This window comes from Bombus vancouverensis, chromosome 4 (assembly GCF_051014615.1).
Source record: "Bombus vancouverensis nearcticus chromosome 4, iyBomVanc1_principal, whole genome shotgun sequence".
NCBI classification, from domain to species: Eukaryota; Metazoa; Arthropoda; class Insecta; order Hymenoptera; family Apidae; genus Bombus; species Bombus vancouverensis.
Window position 1 is genome coordinate 18,677,533 of NC_134914.1, and position 25,733 is coordinate 18,703,265.

The window sequence follows — 25,733 nt, forward strand, 5'->3', positions numbered from 1 at the left end:
ACCAGTAAATATAATCTCTATTGTACAACAACGATGGCTAGTCCGAACGAGGATTCGTTACACGCCCCTAAACCTAACGTTAACCCGACATATATACGAAAACAATTTTCCACATTGCTGTAAATATGGTATAAATATGTTGATTATCAACTTCGTCACATTTTTATAATTAATATGTGTAAACAATTTTCAGTGATTTCTTGTCTTTCTGCGATTAAAATTCAAAGGCAGCATTATTCGTTCGAAAAACGGAATTCAGAACTTTAAATAGAACGTTAAATCAACGATTTCAAAATGTCTGTTCTGCGAACTATGAGAATTTAATTATATAAAAAGGCTGTTTCAATGTACGGTCGAAAAGCACAAAGAATTCGTAAGCAACAATAGCGAAACGAAACATTGTTATCGAACAGTGGCTTGTCTCGCGTTAGATTAAGCTCTCCAGTCTTTTCCAAGGCTGACCGTTGTAATCTCCGCAAATCGAGTTGCGGTAAACAAGTATCTGCCTGAAAACCTTCAATTACTACGTTCCAACCAATTAAACCATTTTCCAATTGAAACATTTACAGCGATTGTAGAAGTATGATACTACATGCTTATTAAATGGCTTGTATGCTTTGGAAAGTCGAATAATTTGTTAATTAATATCTAAAGTTCTATCATTCGAGTCTTTGTTGCGTTGATTTGATCTGTTCTTTTGTGCGAAAAGAACCACATTTATGAATTAATAAATAAAATGAAATAATAAATGAAATAATAAAATTTTTCTGCTTCAGACAAATGGAACGCTTTTAATTATAACAGAATCCTCTGACAACTTGTGCAAGATAAAAATCATCTATCTGCTGGATATCTGCTATTTAAAATCGATATCAAGATTCTAATTCCAAATATTTAATTTCAATTTAATTTCAAAATCTGTGTCATTTTCGTTTGAAATTTACACACCACGATCCGTGCTCCTCAGCTTTTCTAAATTTTCCACAAAGAACGAACAAGTAAAAGAATTATGTGTAATTCTGTTTTGTATAAATTCACACGGCTGTAAACGAATTTACAAATCCACGTGGAAATACCGCATAATTTCTGGTTCGCGTGTTTTTGTTCTGTTTACTTATGCGACATAATATTAAACGCGGAATATGCGTGGTCGTTGCGCATAATTTTCGGCTATGCCGCGTAATTCACTTTGACGTGTATTCAAAGTTGTCCGCAAAAGACACACAGAACCATTCGACGCGTCTAATACACAAAGCCAGTTTATTTCAAACAACCGCCAGTTCATTTCCAACACTCCGTCCTAATATTCGTTTTTGAAATTTCGCGAACGAAGGCAAATAGTTTGACATTGAAACGTCGACAATAACAGCTCCACAAATATTTTTTTTTCTTTTTTTAGATACAAAATTTAATTCCTCCTATTGCAAAAATTATTATAATTATTCGAATTTAAAAGTTCTCATTATTCTCTTGTATCGTATAACTGGAATTTTTGACACTTTCATCGCCGATGTTAAACTATGTGCAAGACAATTTGCTTTTGTAAATGTTCTTCAAAAGTAGAAATCTTAAAAAATGTAAAAACATAGATATACGAATAAAATAGTTATATTGAATTTGAAAAGATTATTTCAAAATAGAAATTAAATTATTTAATCCATTGTAATGATGAAATTAGAAGCTTAATTATAAAATAGAACAGTATATTGACGTTTATTAGCGATCGTAATCGTGCAATCGTCGTTAAAACGAATGTATCCTTCCCATATTTATATTTTACGATTAAACTTTGGAATTTTAATCACTTTATAATGACTTCGTGTCATGCACTGGTTGATTGTGTCGTTAATCATTTTGCTTCACTACTGTCATTCGGAATAGCGACATTTCACTAATACATCATGGTTAAATCTTCATTTCTGTCGACATTATGATTGATTGTGAAAAACTGCCTTAATGCTTCTGAATTCTGTACCTGTGTAATCGTATAAAATGAAGTATATCAATGTTATTTAATGGTAATAAGCTTGTACAATGTACAATTAGAAAGCGATCGAAATATCGTTAGTCGTTCTTATCTTTTACTTAATTCAGCAATTAAATAATTCGAAGATCGACAATTTTTTGAACGATCGAGTGATTTTATAAATTTTTGACACCTATAGCTATCGATTTAATTATTAGATATTCTTCTATAAAAATAGTGAAATTTACGGTACATGACCAAAACAGTGAAGGAATTATAAAATAATGAAATTGCATTCCGCGAGAAATAACTATGTATCTAAGTATTCACAGGTATATTTTACAAATTTTAAATTATCTTTCTGCGCAGGAAATATTCGAATTTCAATAATATTAACATATTCGGGTGTTCGAAGGATATCTACAAATTTTCCCAACAGTTTACAAACTTTCACTTTCAACGAACCAAATTATCATAATGGCTGCCATTCTTATACACATCTGCTACTGAAATATTGACTATACAAACACGTATTTACATTTTCGACAGTTCATGCATGACGCACACACGCTTGCGAAAATGCTTAAACATCTATAGAAACATTTCACGAATATACAGGGTGGTTGGTAACTGGTGGTACAAGGGGAAAAGGGGTGATTCTACGCGAAAAAAGAAGTCGAAAATATAGAATAACAATTTTTTTTTCAATTTTTCCATCGAGACAACGATCTACAGTGAGATCCGTTATAACGTACCGCACGCGTACCGAGCGAAAATTCAAAACCGATTTTCTCGGAAACAAAGCCTCAAACGAAAAATTTGTATTCTATACTTTCGACTTCTTTTTTCGCGTAGAATCACCTCCTTTCCGCTTGTACCACCAGTTACCAACCACCCTGTATATTGTAATTTCATAAATAAGTGTAAATTATTTGATCACATTTTTTAATAAGACAATGTATACATTTCATAATGTTCGGAAAACAGAAAGTAGAGAAAATTAATGAAATTGTTATGCATAACGTCGGGGTGAATCAAGAGCTTCGACGCTAAAGTACGAAAAGCTGGAGTTAACCAATTTGAGAAAGGACCAAGAGAATTTGTATTAAGACTAAAAAAAAGAAGACGATAGAAAGTGGTACGCAACAGCGAATACAATGGTTCGAAAGTAATCGAATGTTGGCCAGAAACAAACGTACCGTTTAACACGTGGACGGAGACCGTGGTAGCTGCCGCGACATCCGCCAAAGCGCAACTGTAATTCCCGCTGTCTTTTTTATTCGCGTTGGCAATGTAGAGCCTGGATATCGCGCCGCTGGCGCCCATGTCAGTCTTCACGCTGAAACAGAAAGCAGAAACGATCTCACATAGCAACGAAAACCACAAAGTCGATGTGGTTTCATCGTTTAACGAAAAGCAGACGCGAATGGCTTCTTGCAGCTTGGTTGCTCTTTGCTGGCTTTTCAGGCAAACACGGAAAATGACCAGAGGTAAAGGAGTTTGCTTTGAGCGGAGAATAAGAAGGTAAGGACGAGCGAAGAGGAAACGGAAAGGTCGAGGAAGAAACGGAAAGACGGCGGGGCTCGAGGGCGGATAAAACCTGTGAAGAATGGCGGCTGGATGGATTGTTATTCTACTCGTGGGTCGTTGACCCGTTCCAGAGAATCGTCGTGGAATACATTCAATCTCCGCTCGTGGCTTTGAAGCCTGAGAACTTTGACTAGATTTCGTCGTTGATATCCTGTGCTTATGATGGAAAAAGAGATGATAATGGGAAGAAGGTTAGTTGTTCATTGGTCGCGATATTCGTATTTTAATGGACAAATATTCCTGGCAGATCGTACATCATTTTATTTATAGTAATTGGAAAAAGTACATGCGCGCTGTTGTATTTATTATGGTATTTGCAGAGTAATTAATCAGAACCAAGTGAAAAACTTCATTGAAACACGATTCATGCGGAAAATCAACCTCGCAACGATAATACGTAGCTGTGATAATATTTACTAAGAGAATAAAATCATTTCCAGGTTTTTTGTTCGTAATTTTATAATCAAAGCCCTGGGAAAAAATGTACTACAAAATACGTGTTACAAAATGAATGTATTGTTATATATTATTCCAAAGCTGATGGGTACATACGATACGTCAGTAAAGTTGATCGATATAGCTATAACACAAGGAAATTCAACAGCCCCAAACCCACTGGAAGAAACCCAACGGAACGATACCAACCAGAAATGTTTCCGCAATTTTGTTACACAATGAAGCCAATATAATCATGGTCAGAGTTATCGAGAGTTTTCGAAGAGCTGAATGTACCACGTTCTGTCTTTCCTTAAAATCTCCAAGTAGTCCTCTTGTTCGTTGGAAAAATCGTTGGTTTTTCTTTGGCGCGCAGAGAAAAGAGAGAAGGGCAAGAAGAGAGTGTAAATCAAGTTGCACCCTTGGTGAAGCGTCTGCTCGTGACAGATCGACCGTTCTTCCAGAGTTCCGTTACCCTCGCCGAAGATGTGGAATGGAACAGTCGCGGACCATATTACGCGCCCTTAAAATACCGTAGCCTATCCAACAGGAAACACTTTCGTTCGATTTACGGGACGCACCGACTGGTAATGACGTAAACGAATTTACGAGTATATTTGAAACAGCGACGAGAAAACACTCGAGGAATGTTCTGTTATCGCGCGTTCTCTTAAGCGGCGACAATGTTCAATCACAGTATGGAAAAACGATCTATCCGCAGGGCGAATCAATTTTATTCTTAGCGATAAATAAAGAAGATTTTTACAAAAAATTTCTTCCAAATTCTTTTCCTCGATTAGCATTCGAACACTCTTATAGAGAGTGGCATAGAAAAATTGTCGACTATGTAGAATTTCCATATTATCATAAATTCGAGAAATGATTATTATCGTTGAGATTATCAGATGTATGAACAGAAAAACGCGTGGATAAATTGTAAGGTAGAAAATATATTTTCATACAGAAGTGTAAGTACAAGTAGGAATACAACTCGAGCTGCTCCAGATCCGCACGCTAGCAGTGTTACCATATAACTGAAAACCCCGAAGCCAACGCCTATCTACTGTTTATGGTCTGCCTTCGTCCCAGTCTTTCGTCTATACGCTGTCGATGGCTTCGGTGCTTGAGAAAACTAAAAAGACCAGATGTAGAGTTTTCTTAGAAGTGGTGACCACTTCAACAATTATTATTATTATTATTATTATTATTATTATTATGTAGCGGCACATGCGTCATAGGACGTTGTTTTGCGTCATGCCGTTGTTTTGCCACAGGGGATTAACACAGTTACGACGCACAAAATGTAATAAACAAATTCTGGACAAAGCAATGTCGCTGCTACGTGCAAGAGTCAACCGGAGACAAGTTCAAACCTTCCGGGAACCCCCTCTCCCTCGAAAAGTATAAATAGACGACCATGTTCTCCAGACATCAGTCGTCGAGATCATCAGTCGAGGGAGTAAGTATAACAAGTCTAGCGAATCAGCATAACAATTAGTTTCAGTATCGAGTATCCTTGTAACGAATAGCATCGAGCGAGCAACGCTTATGATTAACTCTGTATTTTACATTTGAAAAATATCTGTAAATCTATTTGACGAAACCAACTGGTCTCGTTATTAATTTAACATTAGAACTACCGATAGTTAACAGGAAGCTATTCCTACCAAAATCAGTAAAAATGACCGGACTTTACAAAATACGTAATAATAGAATATTTTTATATTTATCGATTTATTACTTTCTTACAAAAGGAATTCCATGTTATGTAGTACATTTTTGGTATTATTAATCCATCTGGGTCCATGATCGATCTAAAATGTTGACACATTTATAAAATTGTAGAACCAGTCATTTTCACTGGAGTGGTATTTCTGGCGTTAACATGTAGCGATCTAGCGATCGATCCGGAATTTTCCCGATATCTGATATCTGATACAAATTTGAAAAACGCGTGGCAAGTTGTAGAAAACGAGGAAACTGGTTAATCGGGGTTCGATAAACGGATCGCAGCACCCTTTTACGCTTTGACAAGTACCAGCCATTTTGACTGCTATTGGTACAAATAGCCTTGATACAAAATTATTTTCAGTTTGAATACATAAAAAACGAAATAAAATGCATTATATCATTCTTTTAGTTATCGTTGCGAAAGTCGTAACATCATTGTGGAAGAAAATATAACAAGAATTAGGAATCTTAAAATAAAATTATAAGGCCAGTCAATTTGACTGATGTGGTAGTTCTAGTGTTAACCAACACGTCTCATCGTTCGTCACAATTATTATTATATTACAATGCCTATAAATTATATCATCGTTACGTCATACAAGTATCTAATTACCGTTATGCCGTATCATTATGTTATTATTCTTACGTTATAGTTAGCGAATGTAAATATTTCTATGAAGGCCTAGATACATAGAGTCAGCGTTTGATACGTGGCGTTGACCTACGTAGATGTGGAAGATCTAGATATTGCCTCCCTCGGGCAATTAATTCTAGATCCAGAGATTCAATATCTAAATGGTCTAGATCTTGCATTAAGCAGGTAGCAAGATAATCTAAACGAGATCTAGAAACGTTACATGTCCAGCATCGAAATTTTCAACAAAAAAATGCTTGAAAACTAAATTTTTCATACGGCAGAGAGCAACAATCGATGGGTCGAAAACAAATCATATTATTTGGAGCTGCCAATTCTACGTATGCAAACCTAGTGTCTTTATCGCGTACAATTTCACTTTATTTTATCAATTTATTTGAAAAACAAACATTCAATTACGGCTGTCTATGAAATTGATGAAATGGATTTTTGCCGAAAAACTTTTTCACAACTCGGCGAGGACAGTAACCATATTTTCGAAATAAAATCAATCGAATGCCGGGAAAATATTTTTTCTGTTACGCGGGCGAATTCATAAATGTCGAATGAAAAGTTACAGAGAGCTCAATTAGCGTATTGTTCGATGCGTTTTGTCTCAATAGAGTCGTTTCATCGTAGTCGATTTATAGAACAAGAAACGAAATTAACGATGTACGCGTCGATACAGTAGAATGCAAAACTATTACGTCTATGCGTAGATTCATAAATTCTTTTATTTCTGAATTTCTGTGCGCGTAACACAGTTTTTAATTTACTTGCTCCCTGTAATTAAATATTTTATACACGCTATTTTACACAAATTATGTATTTACATATATTACATGCCTCAAGAAAGTTCGAAATAGCGTTATCGAAATATTTAATAACACGAACTTTGTGAAAATTTCATGAATTATCTATATAACATATTTTACTTCGGACATACATATGTACACGTACGTCTTATATTTCGAAATGAGAGTAAAATTATTTTCATAGTGAAAGTTGCAAACGAGATATTTTCTTTCCGCCGTGAAAATTCTAAATGAAAGATATTCCCTTTCGCAGACTATTCTTTTCACAGGTTTAAGAAGCTTTAGTTAGCCGAGCAATCCAAATTTAATATTGCACGTCGTTTTTCTTCGTGCCTGTTCCTTGACAGAGGTTATAACCGTGATACGCAATATACCAACGTTTGAGAAACACTTGGGCACTTAGATTTAGGGTTATATACCTCTGAAGATGGCTAGGGCAAGTGTTGTTACTCTCTTTCGATTATTTGCTCGAGAACTTCTCCGAGAGCTACCTTAAGTACGCCGAAATATTGCTTCCTCCGGCTAACTCGTATTTTCGAAAACGTCCGCGACGATGAATCAGCGTTTATTTTGCATTCGGTTATCTCGAATGACCAATATTATTTATCATTGCTATATCGTTCCATTGCATAAAAGAAATACTTGCTTCTTAGCTGCTTGGATTCGTCTAGTTATCTCTTAGCTGATGTGCAACAAAATTACAAGATTATACGTAAAACGATCAAAGTTGAGCTGAAAAACTTACTTAAAATTAACAAAGACATGACAAGGCTCTTGCAGATGCCAATTTCACTGCAGGTCCACCAGTCCGTTTAATTTCATTTCCACTTACGATTATGTAATCGCAACTTACCAGAAATAAGGAAGTATCCAGATACTGCAGATTTTGTTATTAATGACGCAATCACTTAATTGCCAACCCAATATTTTAATCAAACACGCGACGCGACTGGAATCAGATCGGGATTTTCTCCCCCATTGCACGGCTGTAATGATCGAACAGGAAGATCGCAAAGGCTGGATTTCAGGAAGACGGAAGGGAAAGCAACGAGCAAGAGTAACGATAACGGGGTGGCAACAAGTGCTCTTAACGCCCTAACGGTTTCCCTCGCGGTGGTTCTTGAGGGACGTTGCCGATACGCCTCAAAGGTCTCGTGATACTCCTTAGGCGAGCAGGTTCCAACCGAGGAAACGGTTATGGGGCTAAAAGGAAGTTGCAGGATGGCGTCCGAATGAATTTTTAAACCGGCCCGATGCGCTGGAATGCGCGGCAACAGTCTCGTTTCCCGAGTTTCGCTCTCCACCCTTTCTTGCACCCGAACCACCATTCTTTCCCTTTTGCGGTAACTGTCATCCTCCCTTTTCTCCGATCTCTTTAACCTGCCTTCTTTAAATTCCGTTCCCCTGTGTCCGATGTCGCGAAAAAATTCGCTGTAATTCCTGCTTGGTCGCTCACCCTTCTCTCATTTTTCATCCCTTCGGCTTTCTCACACTTTATTAAACGATCGGATGATGTAATTGGTTGGAATACGATGTTATATGTATTAGTGTAGTATCGGGTGAAAACCCTGAATAATTAACTGTAGGAATACAACGATATCAGTCGCATGGGGATAGAGTGTTTGGTCGTACAGATTCTTCCATGAGATGCACCACGGCAGTTAGCACGTGCATGCTTTTTCAAAAGGACGCCGGAAGAAGCGTGAGGATATGGATGGAACATTCTAGATGGGCACGTCGAGAAGCTACTAGAAGGTTCTGTGCCACATGTGACGCCACACAGACACATGAGAGTGGGGCTCTAAACCTTTTCAAGGGCCATGGGTCACTAAGCCAGTCTGTGAATAACTAGCCAACTGTCTACGTTCCAGAACGCACATTTATAACTCTCGAAATAATTGTTTAATAAATATCACATTATATTATTTCAACATAAACATTGTGTCTTCCACAGAATATTAATCCCAATTCCAAGATTAAATTCTAACATTAACACCTTACCGACCGCCAGCTCAGCTCTGTTTCGGTTTAGACTCTCCAATACCATTCTTTTCGTTCATCGCGAACGGTAAGTTTTTCAAATTGGTATTCAAATATGGGAGCTTACAAAGCAGCGCGACTGACTCAACCGAGCAAGGTACCTTAGTACTAAATAACAAATTACTGCTCAAATAATGAGAAAGATTGTCGGCGACAAGAAGCCGATTAATAGGCTTAACTAGGTCGGTAAAGTGTTAAGAAGGTCTATTTGACCATGGGATATGTGCGTGCCAGGTATACAGTGTAGTATTGGAAAAAATCCTGGGTAATTGAGGTCTACTTGACCATGGGACATATGCGGGCCAGCTATGCCGAAGCCAAAGTATAAAAGGTAGCCGTGAGTGAGTTCGAGAGCTCTTTAGCGTTGCCAGCGTGGTCAGAGAGTGTTGACCGCGTTGGGGGTGGTGTTGTCAGCGTTGTCAAGTAGTATGGTCTCGTCACGTTGTGACGAGAGGAGTTAGTGACGAATGACGACTGCGTGCACATAGACTGACGAAGCATCATACTTGATTTTGTGTTGGCATGAACGATATTGAAATAAATCACACCGTTACCAAACAAACTAGCACGCTATTCTTATTTCCTATATTAGTATCATATATATCGTAAAATATCTTTCGTACAATAGACGAAATACACTGAGAGAATGTTTCTTATAAGAATGGTTCGTGTATACAGTAGCTGACATAATCCCATGGAAAATATTCCAACAATTACCATTTTTATGAATATGTTACGTGCATCGTGCGAAATCTTTCGAAATTTCTTCGCATTGCAACCACATCGACGACAAGATTGCGATAGCTTGGAGTGAAACTCGTTTACGACAGCTTCTACATTTGTAAAGATACGTCTGTCTCGCTAATTTGTCACAGTCATAAAAACGATCAGAAACGCATTATCGAGCCACGATACGAAAGTCCGGAATATTTCAAGTAACTACAAAGAGAGGAACATCTATCAACTCGGAAACGTTTTGAAAGGGGAAAAAGAAAGGGTCGAAATGAAGTGGTCAAAACGGTTTCTAATTCAGGTCGGGCGTTGTCGTTGGCCTTTGCTCGCGCGTCACAAGAGAACACGTGTGACGATAATTGTCCATCGGACTTCGTGTAACAAAGCTCGTGACATCGATCCATGCGATCCGACTCGACCTGGAATTCTCTCGATTGGCACCCTGGGACAGATATTCACGCCATTTACCATTCCACGATTGTTCTCCCCACTACGAGCGTAACGCGTACACGCTCGTGTTTCGCGCATTTTCGACCGGCCCATTTTTTCCTCGCGATGCCTTTTAATCCTATAAACGGCACAATGAAGCTGTCAACTTTCCACAAACTGCAAAACAAACATAAACGGAAGAGGAAAATCAAAACCACGAGAAACCCGTGTTCGACGTTTGCGTATTAGATGTTCGGAGCTTCGTGTAAATTGGTATCGATAAAAAGTTTAGGTATACGCGTTAACTTTCTGATGAAAAATGAGTAACGAGATTACGTGGTCTGATTATATCGTCCGAATTCGGTGATTTGATAAATTAGGAGTCCTGATATAAGATCCTTGTACACTGCTGCTTATTTTAGACCTTCTATCGCTTTAATATATAGTAACAATAAGGCTTTAATAAGTCCAGGTCGACCGTACACTTATAAACTTATAACACAGCGATTAATTCATAAACGAGAAGTAACAAGATTGAACGAATGCTTTGAGTAATCGTACTTTAAAAAACCAGATAAATCTTTTGCATTTAATAACTCTTCTGCTATAAAGAACATTTACAAACTTTAAAACCGTGGTAACACAGGTAGAAACTTTTTTACAAATAAATCAACTTTTCTACGTCTATAAATGTCTCGGTAAATCTACCCTTAAACATTCGTCATTGTTAGACGAGCGTTACGGTATCATGGCGAATAAAAAGCGATGAAAAACGTAACTAAATAGCTTTTCTTCTGTCCCTCTCATTACGCAAGCACGAAAAATAATCACCAGCTTTCACGTTGCTTGTCAAGAATCTTTTCTCCTTGCTTTTTCCCCTTTTTTCACCTTTCCATCACTTGGTAAAAATAATTGGCAAATTCAGTGAGCAAGAATAGCCCAATCGCAAGGTGAAAACTCGAAGCAATAGGACAATGCATTTTTAATAACATTCCCGTGTCAATCTTTCTCATCCCGTTTCCTGTCTTTAGTCCCGAATCCCAGTCCACCAGATCCACGAAATGGAGAACCGAAGGCACCACCCTTCTGTGTATTCACCCTCGCTTCCACTTCCGCGTCATCGCTTCATATTCGCAAGAATTTAATTTCGTGCGTTTTTCCTTCACCGGTGTGAATCATGTCAGGGAAAATCAACGAATCGCCCGATTCAATTTTCTACGATCCCTTGTCCGTTCCTGGACACCCGACTACGCTTTATGGGAAAGTCAGTCGATCGAATTGGAACTGTGGCAAGGCGTTTGATAGAATAGAATAGGCAAAATATTTGTCCGGCGAAAAATCGTAGGGTAAGTTAGGGTTACGTTCTTAACTTAAGCTAAGGAATTTCCCTTGTATTTCAATATTTTCGAAATTCGATTACGAGCAATTTTTTTTTTTCATAATCTTCGCGATCGATGGTATTTGTTTCATGGATAAGATACAATGAACGTTTACGAATATTAATTAATTTCAAAGTCACGGTAAAACACTTGGATAAATTTCTTCTTCGAATTTACGGTATAGAGACTGCAAGATAGCTTTGTTCGAATTGAGCTAACAAGTAAATTCTTGGATCGTAATTGTACACTGATTTGAGCGGACGAAGTAATCAGAGATGCCAAACGCATAACATACATTCCTTAGTCTGCAAGCTATGTGCTTGAATGGTAGTGATTAGAATTTTCTTTAGGAGAAGTCAGAAAATCAGAATTAATCTGTTTACGAGACTCGAGAAATTTTTCACACGATTCTTTTGTTACTTATTATAGCGAGAAAGCATAATCCATTGAATAAGAATTGATACAATATAAATAAAAATGCCTAGTATTTGACTAATGTAGCTTATCATAAATATTATTAAGGAAACTTTCCGATAATATCTGTCTGACAATCGATAATAATTTCGTAAATAAATAACAACGAAGAAAAACGAAGAAAAGAAAACGAGAAAGAGTAGCTAACATGAATGGATTTATTGGGTTGGCAACTAAGTGATTGCGGATTTTACCATTAGGTGGTATTGACAAAATCCGCAATCACTTAGTTGCCAACCCATAGAACGAAAGGGCAGAGAAACGCGAGGAAATCGATAACTTAGCCTTTTTTTATAGCAGGGCGTGATATTCTCCGTCATATTTTTCCTTTTCACGTGCTTATTTCCGGGTTAATCGCGAATTACGAGGAAGTTCCAAACGATCCTGGCGGAAGCGACTTTTCCACAATCATAAAGCTGCGCGGAAGTTCGGGTTCGGCTCAGTTATGAAAGTTTCAGCAAAGTATTCGGTGATTAAGTAAATTGTCGAGAACCGATCGTGCGGATTTCTATAGAGCTCCGATAGTATCGAATTCCTTTTAGCGAGTAAAACTATTCTTGTTTAGTTCGCCAAGAAGGGACCTGGATTGGCACGATTTTTTAATGAAATTAAATTGAATAACGCTATTAAATTGGAAATGTCACGTGCGTTGTATGTATTTGGATTAAAATTAAAATTCTCCTCTATATAACGCGTTTTTTATTTTGTTAACATTTAAAATAAAATGTCACGCGCATTACGCATGTATTTGAAACGAAGTAAAATTTATGTGCATTATAAAATTCTACAGTCACGTGCAATGTATAATAATTAAATTTTGTCGCAAATACGAGAAAATGAAAGTTAATACGTTGTAACTTTGTTTTTAAGTAATTTTCATAGTGGAAACCAATTAACTTGTCAACATTGCTAAGAGATATGTTCAACGGCATAATTAAAATTCGTTACAGTTTAATTTTGGAAATGTTAAATCTTCATTTATCAGAGTCACTGCTCTTCGTCCCCTTAGGAAATATCCGATGCGAATAAATTGACATTTTCATTTCAGTTTATTCGCTTCTAATATTTTAAATCGATTAGATCCTCTCATACTATAGGCTATCCGCTTCGACGTCTCGACGAAAATCTCTCAAGTTTAATCGAAAGTTTAATTCAAAGAGTAGGCTACTATCGGGCTTTGAAAGCAGTTCCTTCTTTTCCTTGGTCACGTATCTAAAATATCATCCCTACAATTTCACCCCTGTGAGTACCTCGATTACCCATCCATAACATTCTTTCGATTCCAATTTCACTGGTTTCGTTTTGCTGGTTCGGGGCTCGTACACCATCTGAAATTCACTGTCATGCGAACACCGTCCACCGTTTCTCTATTTCGATAGAGACATTCTTTTAATATTCCTCGATTAAATAAACTGTGCTGTTCAAAAAAATTTGTTATTTCCTTTTTACTTACAAAGTCTTCGTCTAATCCAAACTACGAAGTTCCCGATCGCAACGTGTAATTAAAAATCTAATATTCTCCGTGCATTTTCTCAAAGAAGAAACATCAAAGCGCGAAGATCGAACATATTTCGAAATCTCGATGAAATCCAAACTACAAAGTTTCAGTTTCATCGTTTTCGAAACTCAGTGCGCGATTAAAACTCCAATCTTTCTAGTTCACGATATATCTCTTAACGTCGAAAGAACATCAAAGCTTGTGCAGTAAACGGTAGCTCTGGCTACAAACAAATGCACAAAAGGGAAAGGGAAAACACTAGAACTTCCAAAAAAGAAAAGAATACGAAGAAACGTATACACATAGACGGTCGGGAACAAAACGCAGCTTGCACCTTTAAATCTCCAGGCTGGGCCGCCGCTAGCGAAATTCATTGTGGCTGCGTAAACGACACGATGCGAAAAAAAATTCCTGGGTCGAACGCGAAGGAGGTGGAGCCGTGCAAGGGTTGAAGTCCACGGCTACGGGCTGCGCCAGGCTGCTGGAAGGGGCGAAAGAGCAACCGAGAGGGGGAGAAATTGCGGGTAAATTTCGTGGCAGCGCGTTGGAATTAAATTCCAAAAGAGCGAAAAGCGCGATGCTCGGTTTTGGGGATCGTTAGACAGCGGAATGTATCGTTCGGTATGCGATAAACTGACAATTCGGTTCGCAAGCGAGCTCTTCCCATTCTGGCATCGTGATCCTATTGATTAAAAGCATCGAATATCATGGTACATTTATCCACTCCACTGTTTCTCTTTGTAACATTTTTCAACGATATAATTTACGTTTTAAACAGTTTTCAAGTAAATGCAATGAAAAGGATTTTTGGAATTTTGCAAAACGAGAGTAGGAATCGTGGAAATCCATCTGCATTGAACGTGTTAAGGAACTGGAATTCGATATCTAACCTTTAGCTGACGACGCTAATTTAGTTATATTTTTTAACTGTCAGATGTAAATGGGGTATATTAATTTTAGAAGCGAAGATAGATTTGTATTAGGTTGTCCGAATTTCGTTTTATAAGGAAATAATAGATGCGCAATGTTTTTTGTTTTATATTAGTTTATTGAATTCTGCATGAACGTAATAGTAGAAATATACCGAAATGGATCATACCTAATTCGATAAAATAATATAAAACAGAAATTGCTGTTCATCTACTATCATCTTATGAAACGAAAGGAACTTTTCGGACAACCTAATAGGAAGAGTCGAATATCTGGAAACAATGTGCAGTGTTTAAGTATTCCATTTATCTATTATATATATTGACTATTGTGAACATTTCGATATGTATACCTCTGCTTTATTAGTATTTTGCAAGAATTTTGCTTTTGACATTGCCATTGATTAATATTAGTTCGCACGAGTCGCGTTTACATGTTTCTACCAACTCCGGTGCAGGTAAATTAATCCAACGATGCGGGTATAACAGAGAATCCGAAGGCCAGTACATTCGCTTCAATCATTTAACTAGGCGAAAAGGTTAAAAAGCGTGCGAGTAAAATGTTTTCAGGTATGCAAATGCATCGTGCGAATGCATAAATATGTGAAAATAATTTGCAGTTTGAACAAGCGAAAATTTATGAAATAGTTGAATTATAGTTCTATTACACAGTTTTTTTTATTAATTGCTACATTTATTGTTTGGTTTTTGTTACGTGCCTGTTTACAAATATTTCAATTGAACAGAGCTCATAGTCAACAAGTTCGACGCGAATATGCGAGATAATAAAATCGCTGGAAGAGTTCGCTAGAGGGAAAACGAACGAGATTATTAATTCAGAAACGAAGTACCATAATAACGAAAAACATGTTTCAAACGAAAGTTTTATTCGTATAACAGAAATTCTGTCCTCATTCGTGTTTCATTGGATTAGCTTCTTAAAAGCTACAGGACTTTCTATTTACTCTGTCTTCGCAATTTTTTCTTTTATAATCCACGTATCTGTATTTTAGAAATGTTGTTGTGCAAGACTTACGAAGAGTAGCTTTTAAATTTCCAAACGAAAATTATTATATTTCCAGTTTTTCCATTAATCACGATTAGACGATAAATTTCCAGTGTCTAAAAATCAAAATTACATATCAACGAACGAGATCATCCCCTTGAGACTCTATAGGAGGTCTCAGACAAACCAAAGAAACTCGACCAAGCGACAACTTTACGGAACTCGTAAAGACGAATCCGTAAGTACGATCGAGCCAAATATCGACGAATGAAAGCCTCGATAAAACCATCGAACCCTATGATACCTTCCTGACACGTTTGCGAAGTTACGTTATAAGATGGTTTGTTGTTCATAGAACATTCCTTCTTTCTTCTTACAAAAGCGAAAAGAAAAACAAATGGTAATTTCTCGTTTGCGGATCAAGGTGGTTACTCAGCTACTTGTCTTGCTCGTTTCACGCGGATTAAAAATAGCTTCTCATGTTCTTTTAATTATAGAGCAACCCAGCCCTTCTTTGCAATCGCAATACCATCTGAAGTGTGTACGCATAGAGAACGTGAAACGGAATTCGTTCTACCGTCTCTGTTTTTCCCTTTTTACTGCCGATTCGAGGCAATAGCGTAATTTTTCATTTCTTTCGCAGATCTTCTTTCCTATGCGAGCAAATATTCCGCCGCGGTGCCTCTTATGGTAATCTTCCGGCTCGAACAAAGATTTCTACGCTTGAGAACGAGATTCATTCGAATTTAGAACTCTGTATTTATGTTAGCATGGAACAACGAGATATCTTTTCTAGTTTCTCTTATAGGATAACGAAAGTAGCTGAAAGTAGAAATAGACTCATCATTGAAGACAGTCACTTGAGTCTTGTCAGCTGTGAATCAAACTCTGGATAATACTGAACAAGCTTTTACGTATGTGTCGTCCGTGATACTTGTAGCGCTGGCTGTAGATATCGCTGCTGGGGTACTGCTATTTTTCCCGAACGTCCCTATTGGTCCTGAACCTAACCACTATTGCTATATTACTATTATATACTAAACCTATTTGTAACCTAAGGCGCTGCCGTCGTCCGACACTAGTCAGTGTCGAGTGGTGGTATTTGCTGTTGAGTGCCGCCACAGATGTATATCATTCGAACTAACGTTTGAGTATTAGTCGTGTAAAGTGAATTCTCATCTGTATATTCTTTCGTTGTAATCGTTAGATCGTAACGTGCAAAGTTACTTGTAACAATACGCGTTTTACCGATCTCAGAAGAAGATTCGTTTATAATAGGTGGAAGTAAAAAAATTTCGAGAAGAGTAAAAAGTTCCTAATTCTTAATCTTAGAACAGTAACATATGAAGCGACGTACAAAGATAAAAATATTTGTTATTATTGAGATATGTATAATTACAATTGCTATATTAGATTAGTAGTAGCGACACACGTACGTGAGTATGAGTGTATGGAAGTATGCGTGTACACAGCGTCTGGAAAAACAGATGAATGCAACTGTTCCGCTAGCGGTGTGGTATAGAAGATGCTGAGACGCGTGCAAATGTATATCGACGAAGATCCTGCAAATCGTTTATTAAATAAATCTAAAACTACCTTAATATAAATTCTAAGTGTAATCTTAGTATTCCTTTACTTTTATTTCGGCGATTAAGATCCACAATTCTCAACAGTTATGAAGCAATTGTAATACATATGTTACAACTAACAATTGCTCAACGTTTGCACGTTGATGGTAAACTCGAAAGTATCCAACTCACAGACATTTGTATCCCACAATCACGTGGTAAAATTAACGAACAGCTACAACGTAATAGTTCGATTACTCTCACTATGCTTTAATCCTCGATCCGTAGGAATAAAGCAACGGGATACAAATCTGTTCGCAGTTTCCCGAGTTGACTCCGGGTAAAGCAGATTGCGCGCGATGTAGACCAAGGGGCAGAGGCGAAAAAGATGCGCATTACTCGAAACGCTACATGGAATTCGCGAAGGTCCCTCATCCCCTTATTTCCCCATGGAATTCCGCGGATTATCTTGGATTTTGTTGGCGCAATATCCCATCGCGTGTTCCTTTTTCATCGATCGGGGCGCGAGATGGCTAAGAGCAGAGTTGCTGTTGGAAATTCATTCCTCGAACGTAGCCCATACACAGCTCAAGAATTACATAGCATTCGAGTTTGCAATTTTTTAATTAAAACTTTAATCAAATATCTTTATTACCTAATGGTAATTTAGCACATTGTTGGCCGGTCATTTTTTCTCTTTTATGCAAAATCGACCATTAACTTTATACACGAAAACACGAGTTCACCCGCGATTGATCAAAACTGTGTTAAAATACGTAACTATTCTGAGAAAGTATGTTGAACGATGGGAATACCATTATCTATAGAAAATGTGGAGCTCATAACAGAAGCAAACTTCTTTTTTTTTATTATTTAATTTGTATTTTACAATTTATCCAGCTGGACATTTGGTAAATTTGTTTAACTTAATTGCCAAATAACACGTGGATGGATACCATCTTTGAGTGAAACAAGCTTTCACCATTTTTGTCTTTCTTCCACAAATATTTCTAATTCCTATTCGATATATCTCAATGGAAAATGTTCATTGCATTAGACAATTCTTACGAGTTAATTCTTATTAGATAATTTAAGAAAAAATATCCATTCTTCCAAAAGAGCGTATACCACGGTATAAATGTTAACGTAGAAATATCAAAATAAAATCGAGTACCTCGCAGTGCATTATTTGAGTTATCGCGTGAAAACATACGTCTGGAAGAAAGTTGAAACTGTGAAAACAAGGTGTTCCGTAGAAAGAGTCACGGAATCTCTGAACGCACAAAATTTTTGGATGATACCCCGTACGTGATTTATATGGGATCCATAAGATTTTATATCTCGAACGCAGCTGGAACGCGTTAAATCCTTCGAAACGGAGCTCAGTATGATTTTCATGGCTCTCCCTGTTTTTCTGTCGCGCAGCTTCGTTCCTTCTCGCTCGGCACGATCTCCCGTTATTTACAAACGAACGCGATACGCAATTTAGTTACAAATTGAAAGTTTGATGGAACCACGAGTTTGGGAAACGGTGGTACGGCGTGGAATCATCGGAAAAACTGAGAGCGATCGTTGATGCGTGGAACAATTTCGAAAGTCTATCAGCTTAGGCCGCGAAATAGGATCTGTTTCGCTGGAATTTGAAAAGTCGATGAATGGATCCTATGTAAAAAGAGAATATGGGAAATACGAGATATAAAAATCGGCCGGTTTTTGCATCGGGAACAAAGTAGAAAAATGTGAAACCGGATGAAAAGAATCGAACGATTTACTTGGAAAAAAAATACAGGACATAGGAAAAAGGATGATCGCTGAGTAATGAAAAACGACGATCAAAGAACCAAATAAAAATCTATTTTCGTAGGAAATAGAAAGGAAAGTATGAAACTCGAGAAACACACAGCGAACGTTTAATGGTTGATAAAACGAAAATTCCAGATGGAAAAATCGAATTCGAAAGCTTAATAATCAAAGTAAAGGTAGGGTTACAAGGAAATAATAGCAAAGGGGAATATTAAAAAGGGATTTCTACGTTATTCTCTCTCTTGACATTCGCGAGAGCGATATCGATATATCATATCTATCGGTGTTTAGAATTTATTGTTATTATTATTATTATCAGATATTATTATTATTAGTCCCACTTCGTACGTATCTTAATTTCTTTTAAAAGTTATTCGAACTCGTGATAATAAATTACAGAAGCAACACTTTATACAACTTTTCCAAGTTTATAAATGAAAAAGTGGAAGGAAGTTTGATACTGCAAATATTGTTTCTGAAGATTCATCCTGAAACGTATCGTTTTCCACGGATAAATAAACGTGTAGCAGTATGTTTTATTCTCTGGAAAGTTTAAAAGTCATTACGCATCCAGGTAAACGAATAGAAACGCAAAGTCGAACGATCAGATCTCTGACATTAAAAGTTACACGAAAACGCAAAGAAAGATTACAATACAACAAGAAGTTTCTCTAAACCAATTTCACATTTACTTTTATCCTGATTTTATCCTGTACTCTTTGGAAAGATTAACCTCGCTAAAAGCATAGCCGAAGAAAAAGAAAACAAAAAGCTCAGAGATGATAAGAAGAAATATAGGATAAAATTTTCCTCTCCCTTCCGTTTCTCTTCATTTATGGGAATCTGAGTAATGAGGTGGATACGAACAGTTACGTAATTACATTTATACGCGGCAGGTAATTAACTCTGCGAAGAAAAGGCAACTGTGAATGTGCTGTAACGGGGCTCGGGGGATGGTGCATTAAATTTAAAGGTTAGAAAGAGTGGCAAAGCGCGATCCTATCGTCGGTGTTGAATTTCGAAATAATTGCCCAACGCTGGAAAGTTAAATTTTCGCGTGGATAAACGATGATAATGCAGCCGTGGTGGCCGAGTACATATATTCTCACGTTACACGATTAAGCGAACGTTCCTCGAATTTATTGGCGAGAACACGTTGCAAGTGTGATGTAATTGCCATCGAAGTCGCTGTAAATTACCGGGATAATTACAAAACCGAAATGCTAGTGGTTGATAAACTCGTTTCTGGTAACTTACAGGTAGCTTCATCCTTGTTGTCATCGTAAGTGTTGCTTGATGGTAACGTGATTATACGTTTCTTGCGATTATACTAGGTAATTTGATATGTTTACCTAATTATTTGTTTTGGGAATTTGTAAAGGGCTAATTAAAAATTAATTTGTCAAGTTTTTCCACTTATCTGTTTATATTTTGATATCGAGCTTTGATCGCAGGAGCAATTAATTTGTAGCGTTGTAAATCTTGTCTAATTCTGAATTTGAATTAATATTATCTTTTACATAAAAGTGGCTATGCAGTATGAGAGTACGTATGTAGTTAAATTGTAATCCAATTATCTAATTATTTTGTTTAATCTAATTATTAATTTTAGAATATCGAGTGGTCCTATATAGAGACAACTTTCAATGACGAGCAACGTATTTCGATAGTAGAACGTTCTATTAATCGTGCGATATTTCTGATATATATTTCACATCGATTCAATCTAATTGCCACTTGTAACAAACACACAAGAACAACAAGCGAGTTTCCTCGTGCAGATAAAAGAATCTTAACTTTACTCCACAACTTTTACTCCACAAGGAAATATATACGAAATATTTAACTTCGCTGTAAGTAAACATTCGTAGATTACATCTAAACGTATCTGGAGATTCCTTAAATTTCAAATAAAACTAAAGTCTCCCTCGATCTCGGTTACCTCCGTAATCTTCCTTTTACCTTCCCCCACGTTTCGTTTCATTTCTCCTTCTTTACTACCTCTCTTCCACCTCTCTCTATATCTGTTTCCTCGATTCTATCGCTCACGAATTTTCTTCCTCGTTTTATCGTCCCTTCGACAATTGGTCTCTCCCTCCATGGACTCTCTTTGCAAACATATGCAAAGGGTGCGCGTGATTGCCGCAACCATCCACTCGAAAACTTCCACGGTCGGTTTCCTCATCGCGTATTTGTACGCTTTGCCGTTTAGATAGCACGTCACTCGCATCCTCAGCTATATGTATACGATAGTGTTAAAAGAAACGAGACGATACAATGGCTGTTGTTGGAAGCGTGAAATTTAAAACCGTTTACTAGAAAACGATTTTCGGGGCTGACGCAGCTGCTTCGAACAAGAAACGTGCTTTCCAGAGTTTGCCGACAACATTTTCGTCTTTTCGTTCGGTTATTGGCTGGAATTATTGCGAATGATCGAAACATAGCATGAGACATAGTTCTATGTAATCGAATTCTGCTTTGTAAGATTCTTAGAGAGAAGGTACAGGAGATAGTTCGTACAATGAAGCGAAGCGTACAGGCAGCTTTACGGATATTTCTCAGTTAAAAACATTTGAAAGAGACGTAGAATCTTTCGAGTTTTGTGCAATCAAATTTTGTTTGCTAAGAGCATTATCGATGGGAATTATCGAAGGCTTGTACCTTGAAGTTTAACTTCATCGAAACGAGTAGTTAGTTTCGTGAAAATCCCTCTGTGAAAAATATTTGTTACAAACTCTTAGATTATTATCGCAACGAAGAAATAAAGAATATTAAATAGCACGAAAGAGTTTGAAATTCTGTTTTCTCGTTCCTTTAATTTTTCCTTCCATTTTATCTCTTACCTATCTCGATCGTGTAAATAAATATGAAAAGACAATATTATTTTACAAAATAATATTTACATTTTGATAGACCTCCAAAGTTATCGGAGAAGTAGCTTAAATATTTCATTTATCCAGATTACAGTAATTTTGTGAACTATTGGGTTGGCAACTAAGCGATCGCGGATTTTGTCATTCCCACCTAATGATAAAATCCGCAATCACTTAGTTGCCAAGCCAATATTAAACCTTTCGAAATTAAATTAAGCCCATAGCATAGTACTTCGATCAGAAATAAGTAGACTGGTACTTGTAAGAAGGATTTTTGCGCTTCTTAATTAATCATGCTTTCAAGATATAACTTAGGAAGCTCACTGTGCAATTTACGGGAACAACTTAGAGAAAAATGCAAAGAATGTCACGAAATAGGAATTATATAACTGCATTGTATAAATTATTAAAAATTATCAAGTCGGGTGAAAGCAACGTCTCAGCAACTGATTTTGTTATCTACCTAACATATTAAACGATTGATTCACTGGAACGAATGCATACAAGGGAAGAAATCCGATACACGAGTAAGAGGTTTACGATCCTTCCTCGCTTTTATGAAACGGAATTAAAGCGCTGATTTATCGCGCAATTTTATAGTACCCGGAAATACTGAAAAAAGAACAGATAGGTAGAAGTGTGTCGTCGATTACATGCAGTGTTTCACCGATACACTCAATTTGTTACCGTTCATTTTTCTTTAAAGTTCGTTGCTTTATGAGGAGAATTCCTAGAACAGGTTAATTTTCGTATTTTACATCGACGTTAGAACGTAAAGAAACGTAGTGATTTAGAACGTACGAAAACTGATCTCGATTCTACATTGTGATAAATATTATTACTTCCAAAAAACGGGACGTGGTAGAATTGTAGTAGACTCATTAATTGTTATTAATAGCATCGCTTCTACCAAGGAAATTCTATTCAAACGTTTCAGTAGAATGGGTCAGTCAGTGTCAGACATTCTTCATTAATTGTAGTGGATTTGCATTGAGGTCATCGTTTCAGTTAGGAAAATTCTACTTAAGCGTATCAGTAGATCCAGACAATGGATCATTAGTTATCTTATCTACCTCGAGCTAGTCGCTTTTTCCAGATTAAAATAGCGAATTATTTTTTACCAAACAAACAGAGTTGTAGCCAAAAGCGAAATTGTATATTTTTAAATATCGAACTTCTAATATATAGAACTCGAATTCCAAATAAAGAGAAGACTACAGTGTCCTATTTGCCGATTTATCATCTTCACATCTCCGAACTAGTTGTCACAAGTTCGCCGATTACGATGTTAGTGTCTTAAATTTTTAAGGACTTGGGCTTTTCCCAAAAACTTCTAAACCACAAACTTAAATTGTTCATCGTGGTCTAAATTCTAAACAAGCGATCAAACGAAGCAACATAAAGCGCAACAGAAACGAATCACGTAAAAAGGCGACAGACTGGGAAACGATACCCAGTTCGACAAGAAGCGAAGTTAGGTTTGAACGCAAGCGAAGAGAGAAAAGTTGGATAAAAAGCAGTCTGGGTTTTTTTTTTGGGAAAGGTGTGTCTGATCGAAGAAGTATGGTTTTTGATGGTGCGGGTCAGGTGCGAGCCAATATGCGGCATCTGGCGTTACATGCTTCAAGCTTGGCATAACAAGCTCGAAGCTTGCCGCACGTTGATGGGAAAAGTTGCAGGCTGCAAGCTCAGATGTGTCGTGGACTACACGTATCTTTCCCTCTTTCCTTCCTTCCTACCTTCTTTACATGCTTCCTCCGGCTACTTATATTCTGCTTTCCTTCGTTGCCGCATCCACGGCTGCAAAACGCGCTTATGCCGCGTTCTACGACAACGATGAAACGTGCCGACCGAACTCTTCACCTTTCCCTGCGCTACACCGCCTTCCTTTTTCTCTTCCATTCTTTTGGCGTGCGAAACAGGACTCACTTTGTACCTCAATTTTTCTCGAAGAAAAAATTTTGTGAAATTTATCGCGCCTGAGAAGAGAATATATAAAGTTTGTTGTGTCTGGGTTAAGTCTAAGAGAGAGATTGGTCGGAGTTGAAAATGTTAAGCGATTCCATGCGTAGTGTGGTCCCTTATTTCGTACTTTGAACTTAAACCTGAAATTGTGCGTCTTGAAAATCAACTAAAACTGATCAAATAATAACGAAAACTATTGTATACTTTTTCTTGGTGATAATTAGCGGCCAGAGTAAACGGTAGTGGAATGTCTATCGTGGTTTATAAGACTGTATTCTCCTTTTTATAATTCATTAAGCGAAACGCGTTACTTCAGCAATGACCAACATCAAAATTTGCCGTGAATACCGAATAAGGTTGCCTTATCGCGGACTATTTATTTTGTCTGATAAAGGATAATTTATGGAGCTAGCTCGTTGTATTTCAAATCTGGTTGAAGCTGCATGTAGTGTGTATCGTCGATGCGTTAACATCGAATAGAAACAAATGACGTATATTTATAAATTAAAATGTTTCCTTAGTTTCATCCGATTAAGACAAATTGCAATAACGACTAATTAATTCAAATAGAATTATAATTGCGTAAGAGGCGGACGTTTCTTCGTAGATATTCTTGGCAGTAAAAAGATAAGACAATCAAAGGGATCGTGGCGCGATTCCTAGAAATAATTACGAAAAATGGGAGGGGACAATGAGGAAACTTTATAACGGATGACTAAACTTAGTCTTACAGGGAGTTATCTAGTAGCCAGGATGTGACATTAAGTAGACTTTAATTTTTGAAAAAAAACGCGCGGGAAACATGATAATACAAGTTGGCTCGGTAACTACCTTAAGCATCTCCAGAACAGTGGTAAACCGCGAAAAACTTTTCGACCATGCTTAAAACGAGTTAACGCGTCAAATTTATTTATGCATATTAGAACAATTTTTCTTCGCTAGAAAACGTTTGGTACAACTTTAATTTACATAACTTCAAACTGACACTTCCATGCGTATATTTTAGAAGGTTCATAGTGAGCATTACTGTAGGATTTTTTTATTTATTTAGAATGGATTAAATGGTTATTTAACGTGAACTAAATACAGTAATGTGCTATAACTAAGACAATTAAATAGTTAATTTACAGCTCTCGTCACCACGATTCCAACTCTCACAACGCTGATCACATTCTCTGACTTCTCAACTCACGACTGACTGTTAATTCGTCTTTCTCCCTTAACACGTTGACTGCCACGCGTGTTTCACTAAAATTTTCGTCAGGCCACGCGTGCCGCAGTACCAAGCGTTCTCTGCTAGATACTCCCATCGATATTTTAGTAATACGAGTAAATAATTTTTTTAATAAACCATTTTCGTATTACTTTTATAACAATTCAATACCTATGACGGTCCTTCGCAAGTAGTCAAATAAGCGCCACCCGAATACGGGTGATTTCCGGAAACTTTGCTGTCACCAGGATACGGGTGTCGTAGCAGTCAACGTGTTAAGCATCCCTTTGTCTTTTCTCATAGCCCCACCACGTACGTGTTGCGCAACCGTCCGTGGCCATGGTCAGGTAGACCTTTTTTCCGCGTAATTATTTGACCGAAGAACCTACGACACATTGATGAGCCTGCCAGCACTTAGGCTTTCTCACGACATTGTTCATGGTCAACCCGATATTTCTTAGACAATCTGTCCACGATACTACATTACGATCAGTCGTTTGCGTGAAACAATAATTGATTTCAAACGATAAATCCTAGCTTTTCGTGGCGTAAATGAAAAAAGAAAACATTCGGTCAGAAATCGACATTCCATACAAGCAAGGATAAAGTAAAATAAATAAATCCAATAAAAAGATGGATGTGTCAACACAGAG

General features: G+C 37.2%; 1 protein-coding gene across 1 annotated transcript in view; it reads right to left on the reverse strand.

Annotated features, from left to right (window-relative positions):
- The window catches only part of LOC117166673 (zwei Ig domain protein zig-8), a 249,691-nt gene that overhangs the window by 24,418 nt on the left and 199,540 nt on the right, over positions 1-25,733 (reverse strand). The window contains exon 6 of the mRNA XM_033350871.2: positions 3,166-3,305. Within this exon, the coding sequence (XP_033206762.1) occupies positions 3,166-3,305 (140 nt within the window). The remainder of the gene's footprint in view (positions 1-3,165; positions 3,306-25,733) is intronic.